The sequence below is a fragment of the Erinaceus europaeus genome, chromosome 17 (assembly GCF_950295315.1).
Source record: "Erinaceus europaeus chromosome 17, mEriEur2.1, whole genome shotgun sequence".
Lineage (NCBI taxonomy): Eukaryota > Metazoa > Chordata > Mammalia > Eulipotyphla > Erinaceidae > Erinaceus > Erinaceus europaeus.
Window position 1 is genome coordinate 16,695,544 of NC_080178.1, and position 21,400 is coordinate 16,716,943.

The window sequence follows — 21,400 nt, forward strand, 5'->3', positions numbered from 1 at the left end:
CACAGCTCCTTAGGAAAATGTGGTACCTGTGGGTACTTGCCCTGTACACGCGCCATCTAAGGAGCCTGTCTGGTATTTGGAAGGAGTTTTTTTCTTCTTCTTCTTCTTCTTCTTTATTTATTAACTAAGGAGAAAGAAAGACCGTCGCTCTGGTACATGTGCTGCTGGGGACTGAACTCTGGGCCTCATGGTTGAGAGCCCAGTGCTTTATCCACTGTGCCATCCTAGGGACCAAGATGTGGCCGTCACTCTTTGCCTGACAACCTCACTGCACAACAGAGACCAAGAACAGAAAAACACAGACCGAGAAAGGCACAGACTGTTTGTAACCACTGCATCCTAGATGGGCATTTGATTTTTGGAGACCCACAGAGTTATTTTTGGTAACACCAATCTAATTTTTTGACACCACCCCCAAATAAAAATTGCCTCTTAGAGTGAAAAGGTTCATTTTATTAGAACTATAAGCTACAGCCTGAAACAAATTAGACCTAATTCAAACCTGAATTTGAACGTAGATGCCATCACCTTCTAGCCAAGTGGCTTTGACCTTTTTGAATCCCACTTTGCTCAGGAATGTAACAGGGATAATAAGGGCCTCAAAGGCTATGCAAAAGACCAGCCTGTGTGTGTGGGGGGGTGCTTCACAAGCAGTGTAACAGGTCTGCAGGTATCTCTCTTTCAGTCTCCCTCTCTATCTCCCCTTCCCCTTTCAGTCTGTCTTTCACCTATCTAAAAGAAAGAAAGAAAGAAAAAGGAAAAAATAGACACCAGGAGTGGTAGATTCATAGTGCAGGTACAAAGCCCCATGATAATCCTGGTGGCAATATAAATAAATAAATAAATAAATTTTGGCTCATGTCATTTTCTGCTCACAGAGCAGCACTTGGACTGGAGTTGTTGTATTGCACCAAAGTAAAGGACTCAGGTTGTGGGAAGGTTCTCAGATCCTAGAACAGGAAGGCGGAGGAGGAAAACTGTTATGTGGAAAACTTGAGAAATGGTATATGTGAACCAACTACTGTATTTTACTCTAAACCATTAATCCCCCAGTAAAGAAAAAAAAAAAGACATATTCAAGAAACAGGATGAGAGAGGTAAGAGAGAGAGCGAGAGAGAAAGAGAGAGGAGAGAGAGAGCGAGAGAGAGAGAGAGCAAGAGAGAGAGAGAGAGAGAGAGAGCCAGAGCACTGCTCTGTCCAGGCATAAGGTGATGCCAGGGATAGAGCCTGCAGCCTCTGGAGCGTCAGGCGTGCAAATTGGTGCTCTAATAGGCTGAGCTTGCTTTCCAGTCTGTCAGTTCTTCCTTTTAATTTATATTTATTTATTTATTTTAATGAGAGTGACACAAGGGGGGAAAGAGAGAAAGGGTGAGAGAGAGGGAGACCTGAGCACTGCTCTGCTCTGGCATATGATGGCACTGGAGACTGAACCTGGAAACTCAGAGCCTCAGGTAGGAAAATCGTTTTTGCAGAAACTTTATGCTATCTCCTCAGCCCAGAGACCATCAGTTATAATAAATCAATAATGGCTTCCCACAGCCCTGAGCTGAACATGCTGTGTCTGCATGGGCTGGTCAAGTTGACCATGGGTGTAGGTGGGAGAGTTGTAGCACAGCCCTTTTGTGTGTTCTGAGTGTGGGCCAGCTCAGCTCCACGGTCAGATGGTCAGCTTCTGCAACTCGCCTCTCTGCAGCGGCATAGGCAGCTGATTTCTGTTTGACTTGATAGAAACCTGATGGCTGCTTGATTAGAATGTCTTGGCTTAAAATTAAACTAGAAGACGGGGCCAGGCGGTAGCACAGTGGGTTAAGCACAAGGTGCAAGGACCAGCACAAGGATTGGTGTAAGGATTCCTGTAAGGATCCCAGTTGGAGCCCCCAACTCCCCACTTGCAGGGGCGTGGCTTCATAAGCGGTGAAGCAGGTCTGCAGGTGTCTGTCTTTCTCTCTCCCTCTCTGTCTTCCCCTCCTCTCTCCATTTCTCTCTGTCCTACCCAACAACAGTAATAATAATAACAACAATAAACAACAACGGCAACAAAAGGGGGGAAAAAAGCCTCCAGGAGCAGTGGATTCGTAGTGCAGGCACCGAGCCCCAGCAATAGCCATAGCCCTGGAGGCAAAATAAAATAAAATAGAAGAAAAGTCAAGTGAAAATAGTTGCTGTCTTATTTTGAAGTCACACTTTACGAACTGCATTGTGTCTCAAGCCTCCGGGTTAGAAATGGACATGCTTTTCCAGTGTCCTCGCAGAAGTGGGTGGATGGCTTCCGTATTGCTTCTCTGTATTTTTCCCCCACGCTGCATGACCCTTGATGGTTGATACACCCATGACCCAAGTGCTCTGCAGAATTCAGTGCCCCTCTCCCACTAAGAAAAACTTATATAAATGTGTGGAGGAAATATTGTTGTAAAGAGGGCCTTAGATGTGCTCTAACTGACTTTAAAATGATTAAAAAAAACAAATCAAATGTGAGTTCTCATTTGTAACATATTGACATGATAACAAGGTTGAAAATTGTTGCTTCCATCAATATCTAAGCTTCAGAGGATCAAGAAATCCTGTTCTTGTTCTGAAAGAAGGTTCTAAATTCTGTGACACAGAAATGGAAATAGACACAAAACTAGATTTTCTGGCTTTTCATACCAAAAAGATTTCCATTCTTTCATTAAAAATATAGCTCCAGAATTGGCAAACTGGGGTGGGATGTGAATTGTCTTAAGTATCAAATGGATATTAGTGGTTACAGACACAGAAACCAATTTAAGCATGTGTGTTCAGGTCTTATTAGAAGTTTCAATAATATACGCACTCAGCTTTAATAATTGTTTTATTATCTTTATATATTGGACAGAGACAGCCAGAAATAGAGAGGGAAGGAAGAGAGAGACAGAGAGACACCTGCAGCACTGCTTCACCACTCGAAAAGCTTTCCTCCTGTAAGTAGGGACTAGGGGCTTAAACCTGGGTCCTTGTACATTGTAACATGTGCACTCAACCAGGTACACTAGCAACCACCCACCCCGCATGCACTCAGCTTTATAGAAAAACTTTAAGGTACCTGCATGTGACGGGGGAGGGGAGTGAGAGGTACCCATGTGGAAGTTAAGAACTGGCTAAGAGGGTAGCACAGCGGGTTAAGCGCATGTGGCACAAAGCACAAGGACCAGCGTAAGGATCCTGGTTCGAGAGAGAAGGGGAAAGACAGATAGAGAGAGGGAAAGATAGACACCTGCAGACATGCTTCACCGTTTGTGAAGTGACTCCCCCTGCAGGTGGGGGGCCGGGGGCTCAAACCAGGATCCTTATGCTGGTTCTTGCACTTTGCATCAATTGTGCTTAACCCGGTGCGCTACTGTGAGATTTTAGACACCTTTCAGACTTTTGAGTTTCCATGTCTTCTTTTATAGAATAATAATTTTTTAAAAAAAGGTTGTTTTTATTTGTTAATATTAGGGCATAGAATAGAGAAAAATTAGGCAACTATCTATATAGGATTGTATGACGATTAACTATAGTAGTGCTTTACAGGGCATCTGGCGCCCAGGAAGTCTTCAGTGATGGCAGCCATATTGCCCTTCCTGCCTTTGGGATGTAACTGATGAAGTCACCAACAGGAAGTACATTTCTAGGCAGGATTTTGCTATCTTCTGGCTTTCGGTCATGCAGTTCCTTCCTTCCTTCCTTCCTTCCTTCCTTCCTTCCTTCCTTCCTTCCTTCTCATTTTTTTTTCCCTCCAGGGTTATTGCTGGGCTCGGTGCCTGCACCATGAATCCACTGCTCCTGGAGGCCATTTTTTCTCTCTTTTTGTTGCCCTTGTTGTAGCCTCGTTGTGGTTATTATTATTGCCATTGTTGATGTTGTTCATTGTTGGATAGGACAGAGAGGGGGAGAGAAAGATAGACACCTGCAGACCTGCTTCACCGCCTGTGACGCGACTCCCCTGCAGCTGGGGAGCTGGGGGCTCAAACCGGGATCCTTACGCCAGTCCTTGCGCTTGGCACCGCATGTGCTTAACCCACTGCACTACCGCCCGACCCCCTGTATGCCATGTTTAATGTCTGACATGACTCCCCCACAGATGTATTTTCGCTCAGGAAGCCCTGCCTGGCCTTCACATTCTTAGTGGACATATTCCCCTCCCACACACTTCTGTCACCGCCTGTCCCTAACTTGACGGTGCTTATTCCTATTTGCAGTTATCTTTCTTGCACCTGCTGGTTCCTTGCCCTCTCCTCTACTGGAAATAAGTCATGCTGTGAAAGAAAGGATTGCACAGTGTCATTTCTGCAGCTGACCAGAAACTTATTTAACATCTATTAAGCCACAGGTTGAATGAAAGACTACCAGCTGAGGAAGGCTTTGCTTGGGGGGCAGGCTGTCTTCTGTCATTTGTACCAGACTGGGAGAGGCATTTACCCAGCTGACAGCACCTAACCCACCAAGAAACGGCACCTGTTGTGTTGGGTACCAGCAGGGAGGGGGCAGCCACTGTGCTGGAGCAGCCACCAACTAGCACTTAGATTTTACAGTAAGCACCGGAGGGGAGTGGCTGGGAGGTGATGCTCCTGGCTGAGTGCACATGTTATCATGTGCAAGGACTTAGGTTCAAGCCCCTGGTTCCCACCAGCAAGTGGGAGGTTTTATGAGTGCTGTAGCAGTACTGTAGTGTCTTTCTTCTTTATCTCCCCCCTTCTCTTTTATTACTCTCTGTCCTATAACAAACTGAAAAATAGTATGGGGGGCCGGGTGGTGACACACCCAGTTAATCTTGTCACCATGCTTAAGGACCCAGGTTCGAGCACCGTCTCCCCACCTACAGGGGGAATGCTTCCTGAGAAGTGAAGCAGGTCTGCAGGTGTCTATCTTTCTCTTCCCCTCTCTATCTCCCCCCTCAATTTCTGTCTGTCCTGTCAAATATGGAAAAAAGAAAAAGGAAAAGATGGCCACTGAGGGTGGTGGATTCATATTGTAGGTACCGAGCCTCAGCAATAATCCTGGCAGAAAATAGTAGTAGTAATAATAATAATAATAATAATAATGGGTTGTGTGGTGGTACATTGATCCTATATATTACAGTGAGCAAGGATCTGGGTTCAAGCCCTTGGTCCCCACATGCAGGGAGGAGCTTCATGAGTGGTGCTGCAGGTGTCTTTCTCCCTTTCTATTTCCCCTCCTTCCTTCTCAAGTTCTCTCTGTCTCTATCCAAAATAAATAATAAAAATAAAATATTGGGTAGTAATAAATAAGCACTGAGGGGGTGAGCTTAACTGGAGGTGAGTCTCAAGAGAAGGAATTGGAAAAGGGATAGACTTGAAATAAACAGAAGAAAGGGTATGAAAAGGTAAAACAAAAGATTGTTGGTGGTGGTTGCCATGGAAACACTGCGTGACACCTGGACCGCTAGACTGGCTGCTTCTTCAAAGTGAATCTGAACTTTGCCCCTGAATGTGAACTTGAACCCCCCCACACACACATGGCTCTGTGGAGTCACTGATAAGCAGCCGAGGCTCCCCAACCCAAGCGGGAACCCTACCAAATAGCTGCTTGGAGAGGAACAGAAAGGGTACGAGAGAGGGGGAGGTGGTGGTGCACATGTTACAATGCACAAGGATCCAGGTTTGAGCCCCCAATCCCCATCTGCAGCGGGAAAGCTTCATGAGTGGTAAAGCAGATCTGCAGGTGTCTCCCTTCTCTTTCAATTTCTGGCTGTCTCTATCAAATAAATAAAGATAAAAATTTAAAAAAGAGAGAAGGGGAGGTTAGCTGCTTCTGGGAAGCTCACCACACAGAAAAGGCACCCCTTGATCTAAATACCCCCATCCCCAAGTTTACAGCCTAGCCACTCTGGAGAACTTCTCAGATGTATAAAATCTCTCTCATTTGTAAGATCTCCAAGTCAGATCTCTTAGGGCAAAGGAACCTGAGAATCACAATTTCACTTTTCCTCAGGTGAAGCTCATACACATCAAAATGTGAGGAACATTGTATATAGTATTGTCCTCAGTGTCAAGGCACAGAAGGACAGGGTAGGGTTGGCAGGGCCAGGAGACAGACGGACACAAGGATAAGTGATGGCCTGGGTGGGCAGGAAAGTATGAGTAGAAAGACCAGGAGGGGTCCAGGTGGTAGTGCACTGGGTTAAGCACGCATGTTACTGTACTCAAGGACCCCATTTGAGTCCTTGCTCCCTACCTGCAGGGAAGACACTTCATGAGTGGTGAAACAGGACTGCAGGTATCTCTTTTTCTCTCTCCCTCTCTATCTCCCCCTGCCCTCTCAATTTCCCTCTGTCTTATCAAATAAAACAGGAAGTATTAGTGGAGCAAAAAATGGCTTCTAGGAGTGATGGATCTGTAGTGCTACGTGGAGCCCTAGCAATAATGCAATAAAATTTTAAAGCAAAGAGGAAGGAGGGAAGGAAGGAAGGAAGGAAGGAAGGAAGGAAGGAAGGAAGGAAGGAAGGAAGGACGAAAGGAAGGAAGGAAGGAAGGAAAGAAAAAAGGGAGAGGACTGGGAACACAAAGAGCAGATAGGACTCTGGAGTGTCTGACAGGGTTGGTATTGAGCCTCCATGGTTCACTAGCGAGCACGTATGACCTCATCTATAACATGGGAATTGATGGTAATATTTGATCACGGGGCTAATGTTCAGTGAATTCCTGTCTGAGCAGTGTTGAACTCTGGGAGAAACACTAGATGGAAGACTCTGGGACTCCTACTGAAGAGCCCTTTTCAAACTATGAAATCAGCTTGTGTTGGGTTTGACCACTGAGGTTTGGGGGTTGTTTGTTACACAGCAGTTGACCTGCCCTGACTAATAAATGGCTGTTAACAAGTGACTGCCCAGCACTGAAGGTTCAGCCAGCTCTTCGTATGTGTGTGGATGTTCCCTGAAGAGAATGGGTGGAGGTCCAATTTTTGGGTTGGTTTAAGAGTTTCTATAGTGGTCCGGGAGGTGGCGCAGTGGATAAAGCATTGGATTCTCGACCATGAGGTCCTGAGTTCAATGTACCAGAGTGATGTCTGGTTCTTTCTCTCTCTCTGCCTGTCTTTCTCATGAATAAATAAATAAAATTTAAAAAATAGTTTCTATAGCTGCACCCCCAAATTCTCTACAAGAGAGCTATCAGTGGCTAAAGGGAAACTTGGCTGGAGGGTTGTGCCCACTCACTGATGTATCTAGAAGGAATTGGTCCTATTTCTTTCAGCTGTCCTCTAGGTTAACCTAGTGGGCATATTGCCTGTTGTCCAGCCATTAGGAAAAAAGGCAGTTCTGCTTTGTGTGTGTGTGTGTGTGTGTGTGTGTGTGTGTGTGTGTGTGTGTGTTGGGAGCATTGTACTATATAGTGTTTCAGGAAATACGCCTCCCCCCAAGCTGCAAAATTAACAAGAGAAACTATTTCTTCCTGGAAATATCTTAATTTAATATTAAAACAATCAGACAGGGTTAAGGGGTAGCACACTCATGCCTTGCCTTATTCAATGGCCCAGGTTCGAGCTCCTGACACACATATGAGTGCCATGACATTGAGGAAAACTGGTTCTGTGGAGTTTCTCTTTCTCTCTTTCCTTCCCACCCCACCAGCCCCCTCCCCCACCCAAACATGCCATAGTACAAAGAATGAAAAAGTTGGCCAGGGAGCAGTGAAAATGTGCATGTGTGAGGCCAGGGCCCAAATAAACAAATAAGGAGTCAAATAACAAGTTGCATCGATTTTAAGAAAGAGCTGGAGATTTCAAGAGGCTTCCCCATTGCTCCAGAAGATTCCCATCCCCTTCCTCAACTCTGAGGCACTGGGAAGACAGCATAGTGGTTCTGCAAAAAGACTTCCCTGCCTGAGGCTCTGAGGTCCCAAGTTCAGTCCCTGGCACCACCATGAACCAGAGCTGAGCAGTGCTTTGGTCTCACTCTGTTTTCTCTCTCTCTCTCTCTCTCTCTCTCTCTCTCTGTCTGTCTGTCTGTCTCTCTCTCTCCCTTTCCCTCCCTCCCTCCCAGAAAGAAAGAGAGAAAGAGATAAAGAAAGAAAAGAAAATATATATCAATTCTGAGTCTAGTAGAGCCTCAGTAGGAAGTCATAGGCAGGTTTGGGGCTGACTATGAAAGTGTTACTTGGCAGATTTGCTCAATTTCAGAATCTTACCCAGCTCAGAAAGCCTAGTCAGGTAGACAATTATGTGTGTGTATCCATATCTGTCAATATTTATTTATTTATTGATTGATTGATTGATTTTTGCCTCCAGGGTTATCACTGTGGCTCGGTACCAGCCCTACAAACCCAATGCTCCTGGCAGCCATTGTTTCCATTTTATTGGATAGAAGAGAGAGACTGAGAGAGGAGGGGGGAGATAGAAAGGGAAAGAGAGGGGGGTCGGGCGGTGGCTCAGTGGGTTAAGCGCATGTGGCGCAAAGCGCAGGGACCGGCGTAAGGATCCCGGTTCGAGCCCCCGGCTCCCCACCTGCAGGGGAGTCGCTTCACAGGCGGTGAAGCAGGTCTGCAGGTGTCTATCTTTCTCTCCCCTTCTCTGTCTTCCCCTCCTCTCTCCATTTCTCTCTGTCCTATCCAACAACGAATTGCGTCAACAAGGGCAATAATAATAATCACAACGAAGCTACAACAAGGGCAACAAAAAAAGGGGGGAAAAATGGCCTCCAGGAGCGGTGGATTCATGGTGCAGGCACCGAGCCCAGCAATAACCTGGAGGAGGAAAAAAAAAAAAAAGAAAAGGAAAGAGAATGATAGACACCTGCAGACCTACTTTGCCACTAGTGAAATGCCGCCCAATTGTTCCTTTGACCACTCACTTCTTCCCAGAAGCAGACACTGTTCTGATTTCTACCATCATCTGTTAATTTCTCTAGTTCTAGAACTCCATGTCCATCAGCATTTCTCAGCCTTGGTTGGCGCTGTTGACATGTTGAGTCAGAGAAGCCTTTGTTGCAGGAGCTGTCCTGTGCTTTGTGGTGTGCTTAGCTGTCTGCCTGACCCCCAGCCCCACCTCCACACACCCCGGGAATCACTAGTACCACCAGTACTACTCACTGTAGAAAATGCTTACACATGACTCATGTGTAAGCATTTTTCTTGACAGAGCTTTTCATTTTCTTTGGCTAAATACCCAGGAATATACTTGATGGGCCAAAGTTTAGATATGCATTTAGCTCTTCAGAAACTTGCAGTGGTAGGCTGGCAAAAAAAATAACTCACATGGATAGTGCGCTGCCTTCCCATATGCATGACCTAGGCTCATGCCTCCCCCCACCCCCACTGTGTGAAGGAAGCTTCGGTTCCATGGTATGCCTCTTTTTCTTTTTAAAATTTTTTTTAAATAGTATTTATTTAGTCTCTTTTGTTGCCCTTGTTGTTTTATTGTTGTATGCCATTGTTGTTGGCTAGGACAGAGAGAAATGGAGAGAGGAGGGGAAGACAGAGAGGGGAGAGAAAGATAGACACCTGTAGACCTGCTTTACCGCCTGTGAAGTGACTCCCCTGCTGGTGGGGAGCCGGGGGCTCAAACTGGGATTTTTACTCTGGTCCTTGCGCTTTGCACCATGTGCACTTAACCTGCTGTGCTACGGCCCAACTCTCTAAAAAATTTTTTTAAATATTTATTTATTGGGAGTCAGGCAATAGCACAGCAGGTTAAGTGCATATGATGCAAAGCACAAGGATGGGTGTAAGGATCCCGGTTCGAACCCCCGGCTCCCCAGCTGCAGGGGAGTTCCTTCACAGGCGGTGAAGCAGGTCTGCAGGTGTCTATCTTTCTCTCCCCCTCTCTGTCTTCCCCTCCTCTCTCCATTTCTCTCTGTCCTATCCAATGACAACAGCAATAATAATAACTACAACAATAAAACAACAAGGGCAACAACAGGGAATAAATATTTAAAAATATATATTTATTTATTCCCTTTTGTTGCCCTTGTTGTTTTATTGTTGTAGTTATTATTGTTGCTGTTATTGATGTCATTGTTGTTGGATAGGACAGAGAGAAATGGAGAGAGGAGGAGAAGATAGAGAGGGGGAGAGAAAGATAGACACCTGCAGACCTGCTTAACCTCCTGTGAAGTGACTCCCCTGCAGGTGGGGAGCCGAGGGCTCGAACCGGGATAATTACACTTGCACTTTGAACCACCTGCACTTAACCTGCTGTGCTACTGCCCGACTCCTGTATGACTATGACTCTTTCTTTCTCTTCTTCTGATTTTTATTGCCACCAGAGTTATCTCTGGGGCTAGGTGCCGGCACTATAAATCCACTGCTCCCAGCAGGCCATTTCCCACCCCCTTTTTTCCTTTCTAATTTTTATTAGATAGGACAGAGAGAAATTGAGAGAGGAGGGGAAGAGAGAGAGAGAGAGAGAGAAAGAAAGATGGTCACCTGCAGACCTGTTTCATCGCTCATGAAGCATCCCCCCTGTAGGTGGGGAACGGGAGCTTGAAGCCAGGTCGTTGGTGTACTTAAACAGGTTTGCCCTAGCCCACCCACCCCCTTTCTCTTTCTCTCACTAACTCTCTGCCTTCTGTCTCTATTTTAAAAACATAAAACAAGCAAACAAACAAACAAAAAAAAGAGTCCCAGCTGTGAACAGGGAGACTGTACCACAGGTAGAGAGCCAGACTTGCAAACAGGAGGTCAGAGATTGATCCCTGGTACTGCATGTGTCAAAATTATGCTCTGATTCTCTCAGAAATAATCTTTAAAAAAGAAACTCCCAACTGTCCAGCGCACCTTACCGTTTCCCCTTCCTCCAGCAATAGCTGAGTCTTCTGTGGCTGACGTCTGGTGTTCTTTCTCATCTTTGCCATCTTCATGGAGTGGGGGGTTGGTGGTATCTGTAGTCATCACACCTCCTTGAATAAGTCTCATAGACAGGCGGATATGAGGTTTCTGGTGCTGCATAACAAATTACTCTAGAGCTCATGGTTTAATATTGCACTTACGTCTGAGTTCTTAAGGGTCAGGAATCAGCCACGGTGAACTTGAGTCTTCAGACTCAGGGCCATCAGCTGGGGCTGTGGTCATCTTGGGGACTCGAGTGGAGAAGGCTCTGCCCCCTGGATGTCTGGCAGGACGCCCCCTTCCTTCCCCATGGCTGGGACTCTCCACAGGTCAGCTGGTTTGTCAGAGGAAGCAGGTGAGATGTGATCTCACTGTGTTGGAACCTAAACTCACAAGTGACACCCCCATGCATTTGCATGGCCCATGTTCATCAGAGCCAAATGATGGGGCCCACCCCTCACTCCAGGAGAGGAGGACCTGCTCCTTTTCTTTGGTTTTTACATCTATTTGCGTCACTGTGAATGAGTGAAAATGAGTCTGTAGGCTGATTCCAATTCACACACCCCACCTTCCACAGCATGGGGCTCAAATCCAGGTTTTCCAACATATGTGGAGCATTTACTGAGAGCTTCACATGGAGCCAGGGAGATAGCACAATGGCTGTGCACTAGACTTTCATGCCTGAAGTCCTGAGGTCCCAGGTTCAATCCCCTTCTTCTAGCGTTTGCCTTTCTTCCATAGCCAGTTGTCATATGCTTTACATTGGTTTGTTCTAGCCCTCCCCTGCCAAGAGAATTGGATCAGTCCAGTTAATTTCGCGGGCCCGCTTGGCCCCGCCCCAAGGAACCCCGACAGAGGGTTCCTGAGTTCGAGAGTTTCAGAGTTACAGAGTAAGAGAGAGTTCCACAGTTGAAGAGTTTCAGAGTTCCAGAGTTGGAGAGTTCCTGAGTTCCATGAATAAAGAAATACAGCTTCCCTGCCCAGCCGTTGTCTCCATGTCTCTGTTACCCGCCCGTGAAGCCAATTACCTTTTAGAGTACTCCAAGCAGATGGGTCATGCAAAAAAAAATGTTTGTCATTCAACACACTCACTCACAAAAACAACTGGCCAGTTATAACATAAGACATACAGGGAAAGGGTAGGAGAGAGGTCTCTGTGAGCCAGATTTTGTAGGTTCTGCCATGTCGTATTACGGGTCCTGGGATGTATCCTGCATCTGGTCCTCTTGTAGTATTTCTTGTTCTTCAGGAATAACAGCACCATCCTGCGGGTATTGTCGGACATGGCGGGCAGGAACCCAGACAGGTTTAGAGAAATTTTGAGGAAAAATGCATGCGAAACCCCTTCCCATGGTCAATAATGGGTCAGGCCCTTTCCAAATTTTATCGAGTGGGTCTCTCCATTTGACCTTAATAGATGGGAGGGTAGATGGTGTTTGCCAGTGAAGAATAATAGGGGGTAAGGCCGAGTTATTGTAAATATTAAAGAGATTTAACGTAGTTAAGGCTTTTGCTAGCTGGATATTGGAGGGATATGTTCCTCCTTTATCTTTATTTAGTTGAGCCTTCAGAGTTTGATGGGCCCTCTCGACAATGCCTTGTCCCTGTGGATTGTAGGGAATGCCTGTGGTATGAGTAATATTCCAGAGGGAACAAAAATCTTTAAATTGTTTGCTTGTAAACATAGGTGCATTGTCTGTTTTCAAAAATAATGGGACCCCCATAACGGCAAAACAAGAGAGCATATGGCTTACAAGCTTTTTAGCACTTTCTCCTGTCTGAGCTGTAGCCCACATAAATTTAGAAAAGGTATCAATTGAGACAAACACATATTTTTGTTTGCCAAAGTTTGGTATGTGGGTGATATCAATTTGCCAAATAGCATTAGCTTTTAAACCTCGGGGGTTAACCCCAAGGGTCTGGATAGCAGGTGTCTTTATGAGACTTGCACAAGAAGAGCATGTAGCGAGGATATGTTTTAACTGTGATACAGGAACATCAGGGAATCGAGCTCGAAGGCCTTTAAGATTAACATGGGTTAGAGAGTGAAAATTAGCAGGATCAGAGACAGAGACTGGGAAGGTTCCTGTGGAGGCAAGGCGGTCAACTGCGGCATTCCCTTCGGACAGGGAACCAGGAAGAGGGCTGTGGGAACGAAGGTGTTGAATATACAGTGGTTGGGTTCGAGAACAGAGCATAGAGGCGATTTGAATCAAGAGAGGGGAAAGTGGGTTGTCATCAATTTTCACATACGAACGAGCAAGCCATGGAAGTAAGTTAACAGTATATACAGTGTCAGAAAAAAGGTTGAAGGATTCTGGTACAGCTTTTAGTGCAAGAAAAACAGCATAAAGTTCTTTGTACTGAGTGGAATTATCAGGAAGCTCAGTAAAGAGAGGTTTAGGAGACTGTTTGTCTGGGTAATATATAAGGGCAGCAGCTCCCCTTTTTCCGCCATCAGTAAAGATTGTAGGAGCAGAGGGAATGGGATCCTGAGAGAAAAGTTTAGGTGCTAGTAGAGGCAGAAGAGGTAAAGAAGCTATCAATTTATTAGAAGGAAAATGGTTATCTATTTGTCCTGGAAACCCCACGAAGCTTATGGCAAAGCGGGAATGATGGCATATAAGCCACTCTGTATCTGTGAGAGAAAAGGGCAGAATGATTAAATCCGGTTCTTTCCCTAAGACCTGCACAGACCTATTTCTCCCTTGGCGAACCATGAATGCTAACGTGTCTATCTCAGTGAGGAGTCTTGGAGCTCCTCCTACTGGCGTGTGAAGCCATTCGAGAACCCCATGGTCTTGCCACAGTGCCCTACTACTGTGGGGGTGGAGTTGAAGATTAGAAGGTTTACCGGAGAGGAGGGGGAGAATCGAACAAGGTGCATGTCCTGGAGGGCCTGGTTAACCCTTTCCAGTGCCAAGGAGGCCTCAGGAGTTAACTTAAGTTTTGAAGAGGGCTGTTTGTTTCCTTTCAACAGGTCAAACAGTGGTTGGAGGCAGCTTGTGGGCAGATATACTGCCTAAGCCAATTTAAATTTCCTAGAAAACTTTGTAAAGAAGCAAGAGTAAGGTTAGAAGGGAAGGTAACATTAGGTTTTAAGGGACGAATTTGCGTTAGAGAAATCTCTGAACCTAGGAAGGATATTGGAGGGATTAGCTGTATCTTCTCAGGGGCTACATTAAGGCCGCTTTTCTTTAATGCAGGAATGAGAAAATCATGTAAGGCATAGAGATCTGTATCTGATTTTCCCCATATTAAAATATCATCTGTATAATGAAAAATATTAAGGCCCTTATGAATATATGGGACAAGGGCAGATTTAACAGCCTCCTGACAAATTGTAGGACTATTGGCCATACCCTGGGGCAGCACCACCCATTCAAATCTGTCAGCAGGGCTGGCGTTATTAATAGACGGAACAGAGAAGGCAAAACGTTTACAATCTCACGGATGCAAGGGGATAGAGAAAAAACAATCTTGTATATCAATAGCTGTGATTGGAATTCCCGTGGGAATTGCAGAAGCAAGAGGCAAACCCCTTTGGGGGGAGCCCCAGACCTGCATGGTTTTATTAACTGCACAGAGATCTTGAAGGAGGCGCCATTTTCCCGAGCGCTTTTTAATCACAAAGACAGGAGTATTCCATGGGCTTCGAGAATGACGAATGTGTCCCAAGGACAACTGCTCTCGGACGAGCTCTTTTAAAATTTTTAGCTTATCCCTAGGTAAAGGCCACTGTTCCACCCAGACAGGCTCATTAGAAAGCCAGCTTAAGCAGGGTGTTTGGCTACGAACAGTGGCATTTAGTATTGGGGGTGCTGAATAGACCTGGTATCGGCGGGAATGAGCTTTACGCTCTGCAGAGGCGTCTGTGGATATCCTAACATTAAGACATTCCAGAAGATCCGTGCCCAGTAAGTTGGTGCTAATATTAGCTACCAAAGGGCGGAAGTGTCCGGTAGAACCTTCTGGGTCTTCCCACATAAGCGAGTCTCGTGTGCAAAATGCTCTCGTCATCCCTCCTATTCCATGTAAACTGGGTCCAGGGATGAGTTCCCAATCTTGGGGAACCTCTTCTTGCCTTAAAATCGTCTTTGCTGCCCCGTGTCAATCAAAAATTTAAAAGGAATATTGCCAATCTTTACTGTCATAGAAGGGTGACCTTGTTCTAAAACAGGAGTGGTCCACAAAATCTCAGGCCCCGAATTTGTACCATTCAGGGGCGAACCATCTTTATGAAATTGGGACCAACAATCTCTCTTCCAATGAAACCCCTTACGACATTTTGGACAAACAGTACGTGGTCTCTGGCTCCCTGACTGAAAGCGGGGTTGCTCTGGCTGGAGGCGTGGTTTCCCTGACTGGAGGCGTGGTTGCAACTTATCAGGACATTGGTTACGCCAATGTCCTTGGCGACCGCACTGAAAGCAGGCCCCGTTTTGCTTACGTGGGGCAACTGCATAGACCTGCGTCGTAGCGGGTGCCCCATAATTGCCTGATGTAAGTTCCTGTGTCGCTAGAATCCAATTATCTGGGTGTAGGTGTTTAAGATTAAGGCATACCTGACAGAATTGTGGTGTCATGCCTTCCCAGACAATAGAGCGCAGGAGTAGTGTGCGGACGTCAGGATTATAAACCTTTCTCTCTAAGCTTCTCTTCACACTTGAGATGAAGCTCGCCAATGTCTCTCTGTCTCAATGTTCTCTCTGTCTCTCTCTCTCTCTGTCTCTCTCTCTCTTTCTCCCCTCTCTCTGTCTTTCTCTTACACTAAAGTAAAATAAATGAGTTTTTGAAAAGGAGCTTTCCTCTGGTCATTTCACCCCATCCTCAGTCTGACCTCAGGAAACAGGAGAAATCGGAAGCACAGGGAGGTTCACTAATCAGAACCAAGATCACACCACAAATAATCGACAGTTTTATGCTACAAATAAGCTTAGAGCCTGAACCGATCATACCGGTCAGTGTGTAATTACCAAGATTACAGCTGGCAGACCCCTTCCCCTGACCTAGTGACCCAGCTTTGGTATTATGAGAATACCCAGCCCCATTCTCTCTACTCTTCCCTTTCTGCACTTTCAATCTCAAACCATCAGTTCCCTCCCCCAGTCAGGCCAGCCCACCCCCACTTCCACTTTGTACCTTCCCAGGCACTGCGATGATCTAAGGTGGACACCCCAACAAAAGAACTGCAGTAAACCAGCAGTCTTGAAGTGAGAACATTAATCATGTCAGGTAGAGGGTCACCTGACACCTCTGCTCAGACTGAGCATCTGTTTACAGGTCGTTAACCACACAATTAATTTCTGTTTTTCCAACATTAGCCTCCTGAGCTCAGCTGGACACACATCTGCTTTTCTTACCTCTGGGTCCCTAACACTTAGTGTGGGACCTGACCTATAGTTGGGCTCAATAAATATTTGTTCAGTGAGTCGTGGTTTGCTGCCACCACCCCACCCCACCCCCATCCTGCCATCTGTCTCAAGCTGCCTTATGGGAAAGCAAAGCCTGCCTGGGACCTCTATGATGCCTGTGCCAGGTGTGCAGTGCCGGGAGCAGAAGGGTGAGAGGGGAGCAGGAGACCAGGAGGGGTGCACACCCAGGGCCCCTTAACTGAGCCAACCATGACCTAGTGCCAGACCTGGACTTCCAGCTGTCACCTTCTAAAAAGGGGCCAGAGACACTGCTGAGAGTGGCAGTGAAATGGCAGGGAGAAGAACCCAGAGTCTGGCATCCAGCTTTCAGGGGTCAAGTTATCCACGCTCTAGGTTGCCCCTGGGGGGACACAGAGTCATTTCGGGCATCTTGGCCTTAATAGCCACGAGAAGTCCCTGGGCAAGTGACAAGAGACACTCAGCTTAGGTGTGGCATGTGAGGCAGTGGACACAGGAGGCTGATGGGAGTCCAGGCAGAGCTGGGTGTGTGGAGAAGAGTTCCAGGCTACTGTGAGGGTGTTTCTTCCCAGACACATGCCCTCTGGGTTGGAGAGAACTCGACCAGAGCCAACCTGGGTGGCTGCTTACTCAGTGACTTGGGAGAGAGACCAGGAACTCTTGGCGGAGTGGGAACACAATGTGTCTTTATTGATCAGAGACAATGCTTTTAGATATTTTGAACTGGAAGTGGCAAGTCGGAAAAGGAAATGGCTAGGAAAGGGGGTGGAGAAAAGGAAAGAGTGGGAAGGTAGAAAGCTTCTGTAGTGGGTTAATTAATACCCTGCAGGCAGGGTGGGTCTCAGGCAAAACAATGATTATGTAAATAGACCATAGTATCAGCAATGGAGGATGGGGGGCTGGCCTAAGGCATGACAGAAGAGCTCATGTGCCCCACACTCCCAGACAGGTGAGGGCTAGTGAGTCCAAGGAGACTCACAATAGGGGGAGGGAATGACTGGCGGAGGGTGTTTTTCAGTCTGTGCACCTACAACCCTATCCCAGCAGGGGGTGCCCTAACTGTTGAATGCCTCTCCCTTCTGTAAATGCCCCTGATCCATTCAGCATTGGGCTCCTTGGGCTCAGGGACAGAGAGTGAGAAGAAGGAGAAGGAGTAAAAGGAGGAGAGGAGGTGAAAGAGGAGGAGGAACTGGTAGATGGGTGGGAATGAGCCCCATTTTTTTTTTGCCTCTAGGGTTATCACTGGGGCTCAGTGCCTGCACTACAAATCCACTGCTCCTGGCAGCCATTGTTGTAGGATAGGACAGAGAGAAATTGATATGGGGGTGGTGGTGGGGGAGACAGACAGGGGAGAGAAAGACACCTGCAGACCTGCTTCACTACTTGCAAAGCAACCCCTCCCCCACAGGTGGGAAGCCAGAGGCTTGAACCAGGATCCTTGTCAGGTCCTTGTGCTTTGTTCTATGTGCACTTAACCCAGTGCACTACTACCCGGCCCCCAGTCCCTTTCTAAACCCTGCGTCCCCTTCCTTCTTGGGTATAAGCCGCTGCCCTGTGCCCCTTCATCATTACAGGCATTCTCAGCTGCCACTCACATCCTTCCTAGATGCCTCTCCCCAGCCCCCTAACCTCTTCCCTGCTGCTTAGGCACCAAAGTAGAAACTGCTTAAGTGGAACTACAGATGCATTTGAAAAAAGGAGGTGGAACCAGGCTTTTGAAACACAATAAATAAAATCATGCAAGAGAATGACATAGACTCTAAATGTTCAAACTTTGGTCCTTGAAGATGCACATGCATCTGCCATCGGCCCCTTCTGGGCTTGCTCCTGGGGTGTCTGTTGTTGTCCACTAAAGGCATCATGGGGCAGGACACGGAGCAGGACACGGAGAAACAGCAGATACTGGTGTCTTTGGCCTAGCACAGAGAAGTTCTGGGCTGCGGGAAGAAAGAGATCTTACCCTAGGCGGGTTTTCTCTACACCATGGTCTACATAATGTCCTCTGATGCTTCTCTTAGTCTTTATTTCATTTAGTGCATATGAGACAGGGACAAAGAGAATTCCCCATGAGAGAGCGCAGGGCGAGAGAGAGAGGGGCTGACCAGAGCATCACAGAGGACTTCAGCTGGCAACTTCAGGCATGCAAGTCCGATGCTCCACCAGCTGCCTGCAAAAAAAAATGATCTGGAGGCTCAGTGATATACCACTTAGTCATATGACCTTGAACTTCCTCTGTGTCCCCACCACAGTGTAAGATATGCAGCTCAGGCTTGGATGCGCTACTCCAGAGGGCCACTGCTCTGTGGAGAATAAAGACACGGTACATCCGTGATTGCTCTCTGTGACTTCTCCCTAGGCCCCAAGGACTTGTTTTGGAGCAAGGCTTTTCTCTCCCCTGTCTCCTTCCTGGTTCCCTCTGCTTGTCCCCTATATACACTGTCTGTCCCCTACCCCCACCCATTAGTTACCTAGACTCTCTGCTGCCCCCTATTGTCCACATTGCCAAACACACTCGTCACTCAGCTATCCTTGCAAAGAAAGAACTTCATCTGCCTCCTCTCTCTAACCTAGGTCAGCAGCTCAGAACAGGAGAGTGGGACAAGCCTGGAAGCCAACCTGTCACAGGATGGGTGGGTTCTGTGCCTGGAAAAGGGCAGTGCTGGAGGGCGGGACTAGGAGCCACTGGCGCAGTGAGCTTGGAGCCAGGCTGATCCAGGTGGAATCTTGCTGTCGTTCCCCTGCTATGGGCTTCCGATAGGCAGGAGGGCCCCTGTGGACTCACCTGAGTGTCCTGTGCTTGCAGTTCAACGTAAAGAAATCCACGGAGCCTGTGCAGCCCCGAGCTCTCCTCCAGTTCCCAGACGTGTATGGCCCCCGGCCTGCGGTCACAGCCCCCGAGGTCATCAACTATGCCGACTACACACTGAGGACCACAGAGGAACCGGCAGCACCTGCCAGCCCCTCAGCCCTGTCTGACAGCCGGCTCAAGAGGCAGGTCACGGAGGAGCTCTTCATCCTGCCTCAGAATGGTAGGTCCCCTGAGAACATGGCAGGGGCAGCGTGGATGGGCAGCGTGGATGGGCAGCATGTCTGCAGCTGCTGAGCAGGGCCAGGTGGCGGGTGTACACAGTGCCCCCCCCCATTACTCCTTGACTCTTGTCTTCTTCCCAGGGCACTTAGGGAGGGGATGGAGAGTTCAATCAAAGGACCAGTAGGTGGTTTACCCGGTAGAGCATACATGTTACCGTGCACAGGGACCCAGGTTCGAACCCAGACCGCTACATGGGAGCACCTGCAGGGGGGAAAATACACCAGTCATGAAATGGTACCGTGGTGTCTCCTTCCACGTCTGTCTCTCTTTACCTCTTTCTTCTTTCCCTGTCTTTTACTTGCTAAGAAAAAAATGGCTGCCACAAGCAGTGGAGTCATGCAGGCCTTGGGTGTCAGTGACAGCCTTGGTGACTAAAAAAGTAAAATTAGGAGGCCAGGCAATAGTGCACCAGGTTAAGCTCACATAGTACAAAGTGCAAGGACCAGTGCAAGGGCCTAAGCTTGAGCTCCCTGATTCCTCACCTGCAGGGGGGTCGCTTCACAAGTGGTGAAGCGGGTCTGCAGGTGTCTATCTTTCTCTCCCCCTCTCTGTCTTCCCCTCCTTTCTCAGTTTCTCTGTCCTATCCAACAATAACAGCAGCAACAACAGCAGCATCAACAACAACAATGGAACAAAAAAAAGGATGGCCTTCAGGAGCAGTGGATTTACAGTGTAGGCACCAAGCCCCAGCGATAACCCCAGAAGCAAAAAAAAAAAAAAAAAAAAAAAAAAAGAAAGGAAGAAAGAAAGAAAAAAAGTAAAAAAATTGGGGATCTGGGCAGTGGAGCACCACAGAGGCTGATGGGTCAGAAAGTATTGACGGAATGAGGTGAGGGGTGCAGAGGAGGAAGATGCACTGTCCCCAAGATTTACAAACTTGGTCCCAACCAAGGACACTCCTATCTGTTGCCCTCACCCCTCTGAGTTCTGTTCTGCCCTATCAAATTTAAAAGGATAACAAAGACGAATAAACGGCCACAGAGAGCAGTAGATCCAATGGGCAGACACCAAGCCCATCATAACCCTGATGGCAATGAGGAAAAGGGGAGGAGGAGCTCATGTCTGACACCAAAGCCTTGGTCTGGAATACTGGACTATCGTGATGTCCCATTGTCATGGAATGCTCTGGGCCACATGCATTGCCCTGGGGTGACCACCACTGTGATTTTGCACCCAGCTAGGGAGCTCTGGGTTTGGTTTCTTGTGTGGATGACAGTGGCGGTCAGAGCGTGATCTAGAAAGTTGATCCCCAGGATGGATTGGTCTGATGATGGCCTTTCCTCTCCTAACAGGTGTGGTGGAAGATGTCTGTGTGATGGAGACCTGGAACCCCGAGAAGGCTGCCAGCTGGAAGCAGGCCCCCAAGCTGCACTACTGCCTGGACTATGACCGGCAGAAGGCAGAGTTGTTCGTGACTCGTCTAGAAGGTGCATCTCTTCCTTGGCTTTCTTGTGCTTTTGTGTCTCCTCTAGCAGAACCAAGAAGGCAAGGTGGACGGGGGAAGCACTGAGTGTCCTGTGACAGACAGATCCAAGCTGTGGGGCACTCAAGCACAGAGGGGCCATTTCAGACATCTTTCCTCCTAATGATGACTTGAGATCAGGCTCCATAACCCCCCTCAGGCCTCCTTGGCATCTTTACCTAGTAGGTGGAAGGAATGGACACACAGGAAAATGCCATATATGCTCCTTAAACACCACAACTGATGCAAAGCAGGCATTGCTTCCGATCACATCCTATTGGCTAGGACACAGTCACATGACTGTCAACTGCAAAGGATCCTGGGAAATGTAATTTATGGGATGCCCCAGAGAAAGAGAACATGCGTTTTGATAGTTAATTACTACTGCCCCAGGTGCCTGTGACATGGGACAGACATCTGTGCTGGAGATGGAGGGTGTTCTAGACAGTCCAAAAAAAAAAAGTCACAAGTCCAGGAAGCAGGCAATCTTTATAGGGGACAGGAACTCTGGCCTCTCTTTGACAATTTACCATTAAACAGATAAGGAAAGGGACTAGGATAACAAGAGACCAGGCTCTGTCTCCTGGAAACTGTGACCAGGACAAATAATACTCTTATATTTCATTGGAAAATATTTTATAGAACACTTTTCCTTTCTTCTGAGTTTTTTTT

At 47.3% G+C, this 21,400-nt stretch overlaps 1 protein-coding gene across 1 annotated transcript in view; it reads left to right on the forward strand.

The window, feature by feature from the left end:
• The window catches only part of SYT13 (synaptotagmin 13), a 49,220-nt gene that overhangs the window by 12,955 nt on the left and 14,865 nt on the right, over window positions 1-21,400 (forward strand). Inside the window, exons 2-3 of the mRNA XM_007519099.3 lie at window positions 18,979-19,204; window positions 20,559-20,693. Coding sequence (XP_007519161.1) covers window positions 18,979-19,204; window positions 20,559-20,693 — 361 coding nt within the window. The remainder of the gene's footprint in view (window positions 1-18,978; window positions 19,205-20,558; window positions 20,694-21,400) is intronic.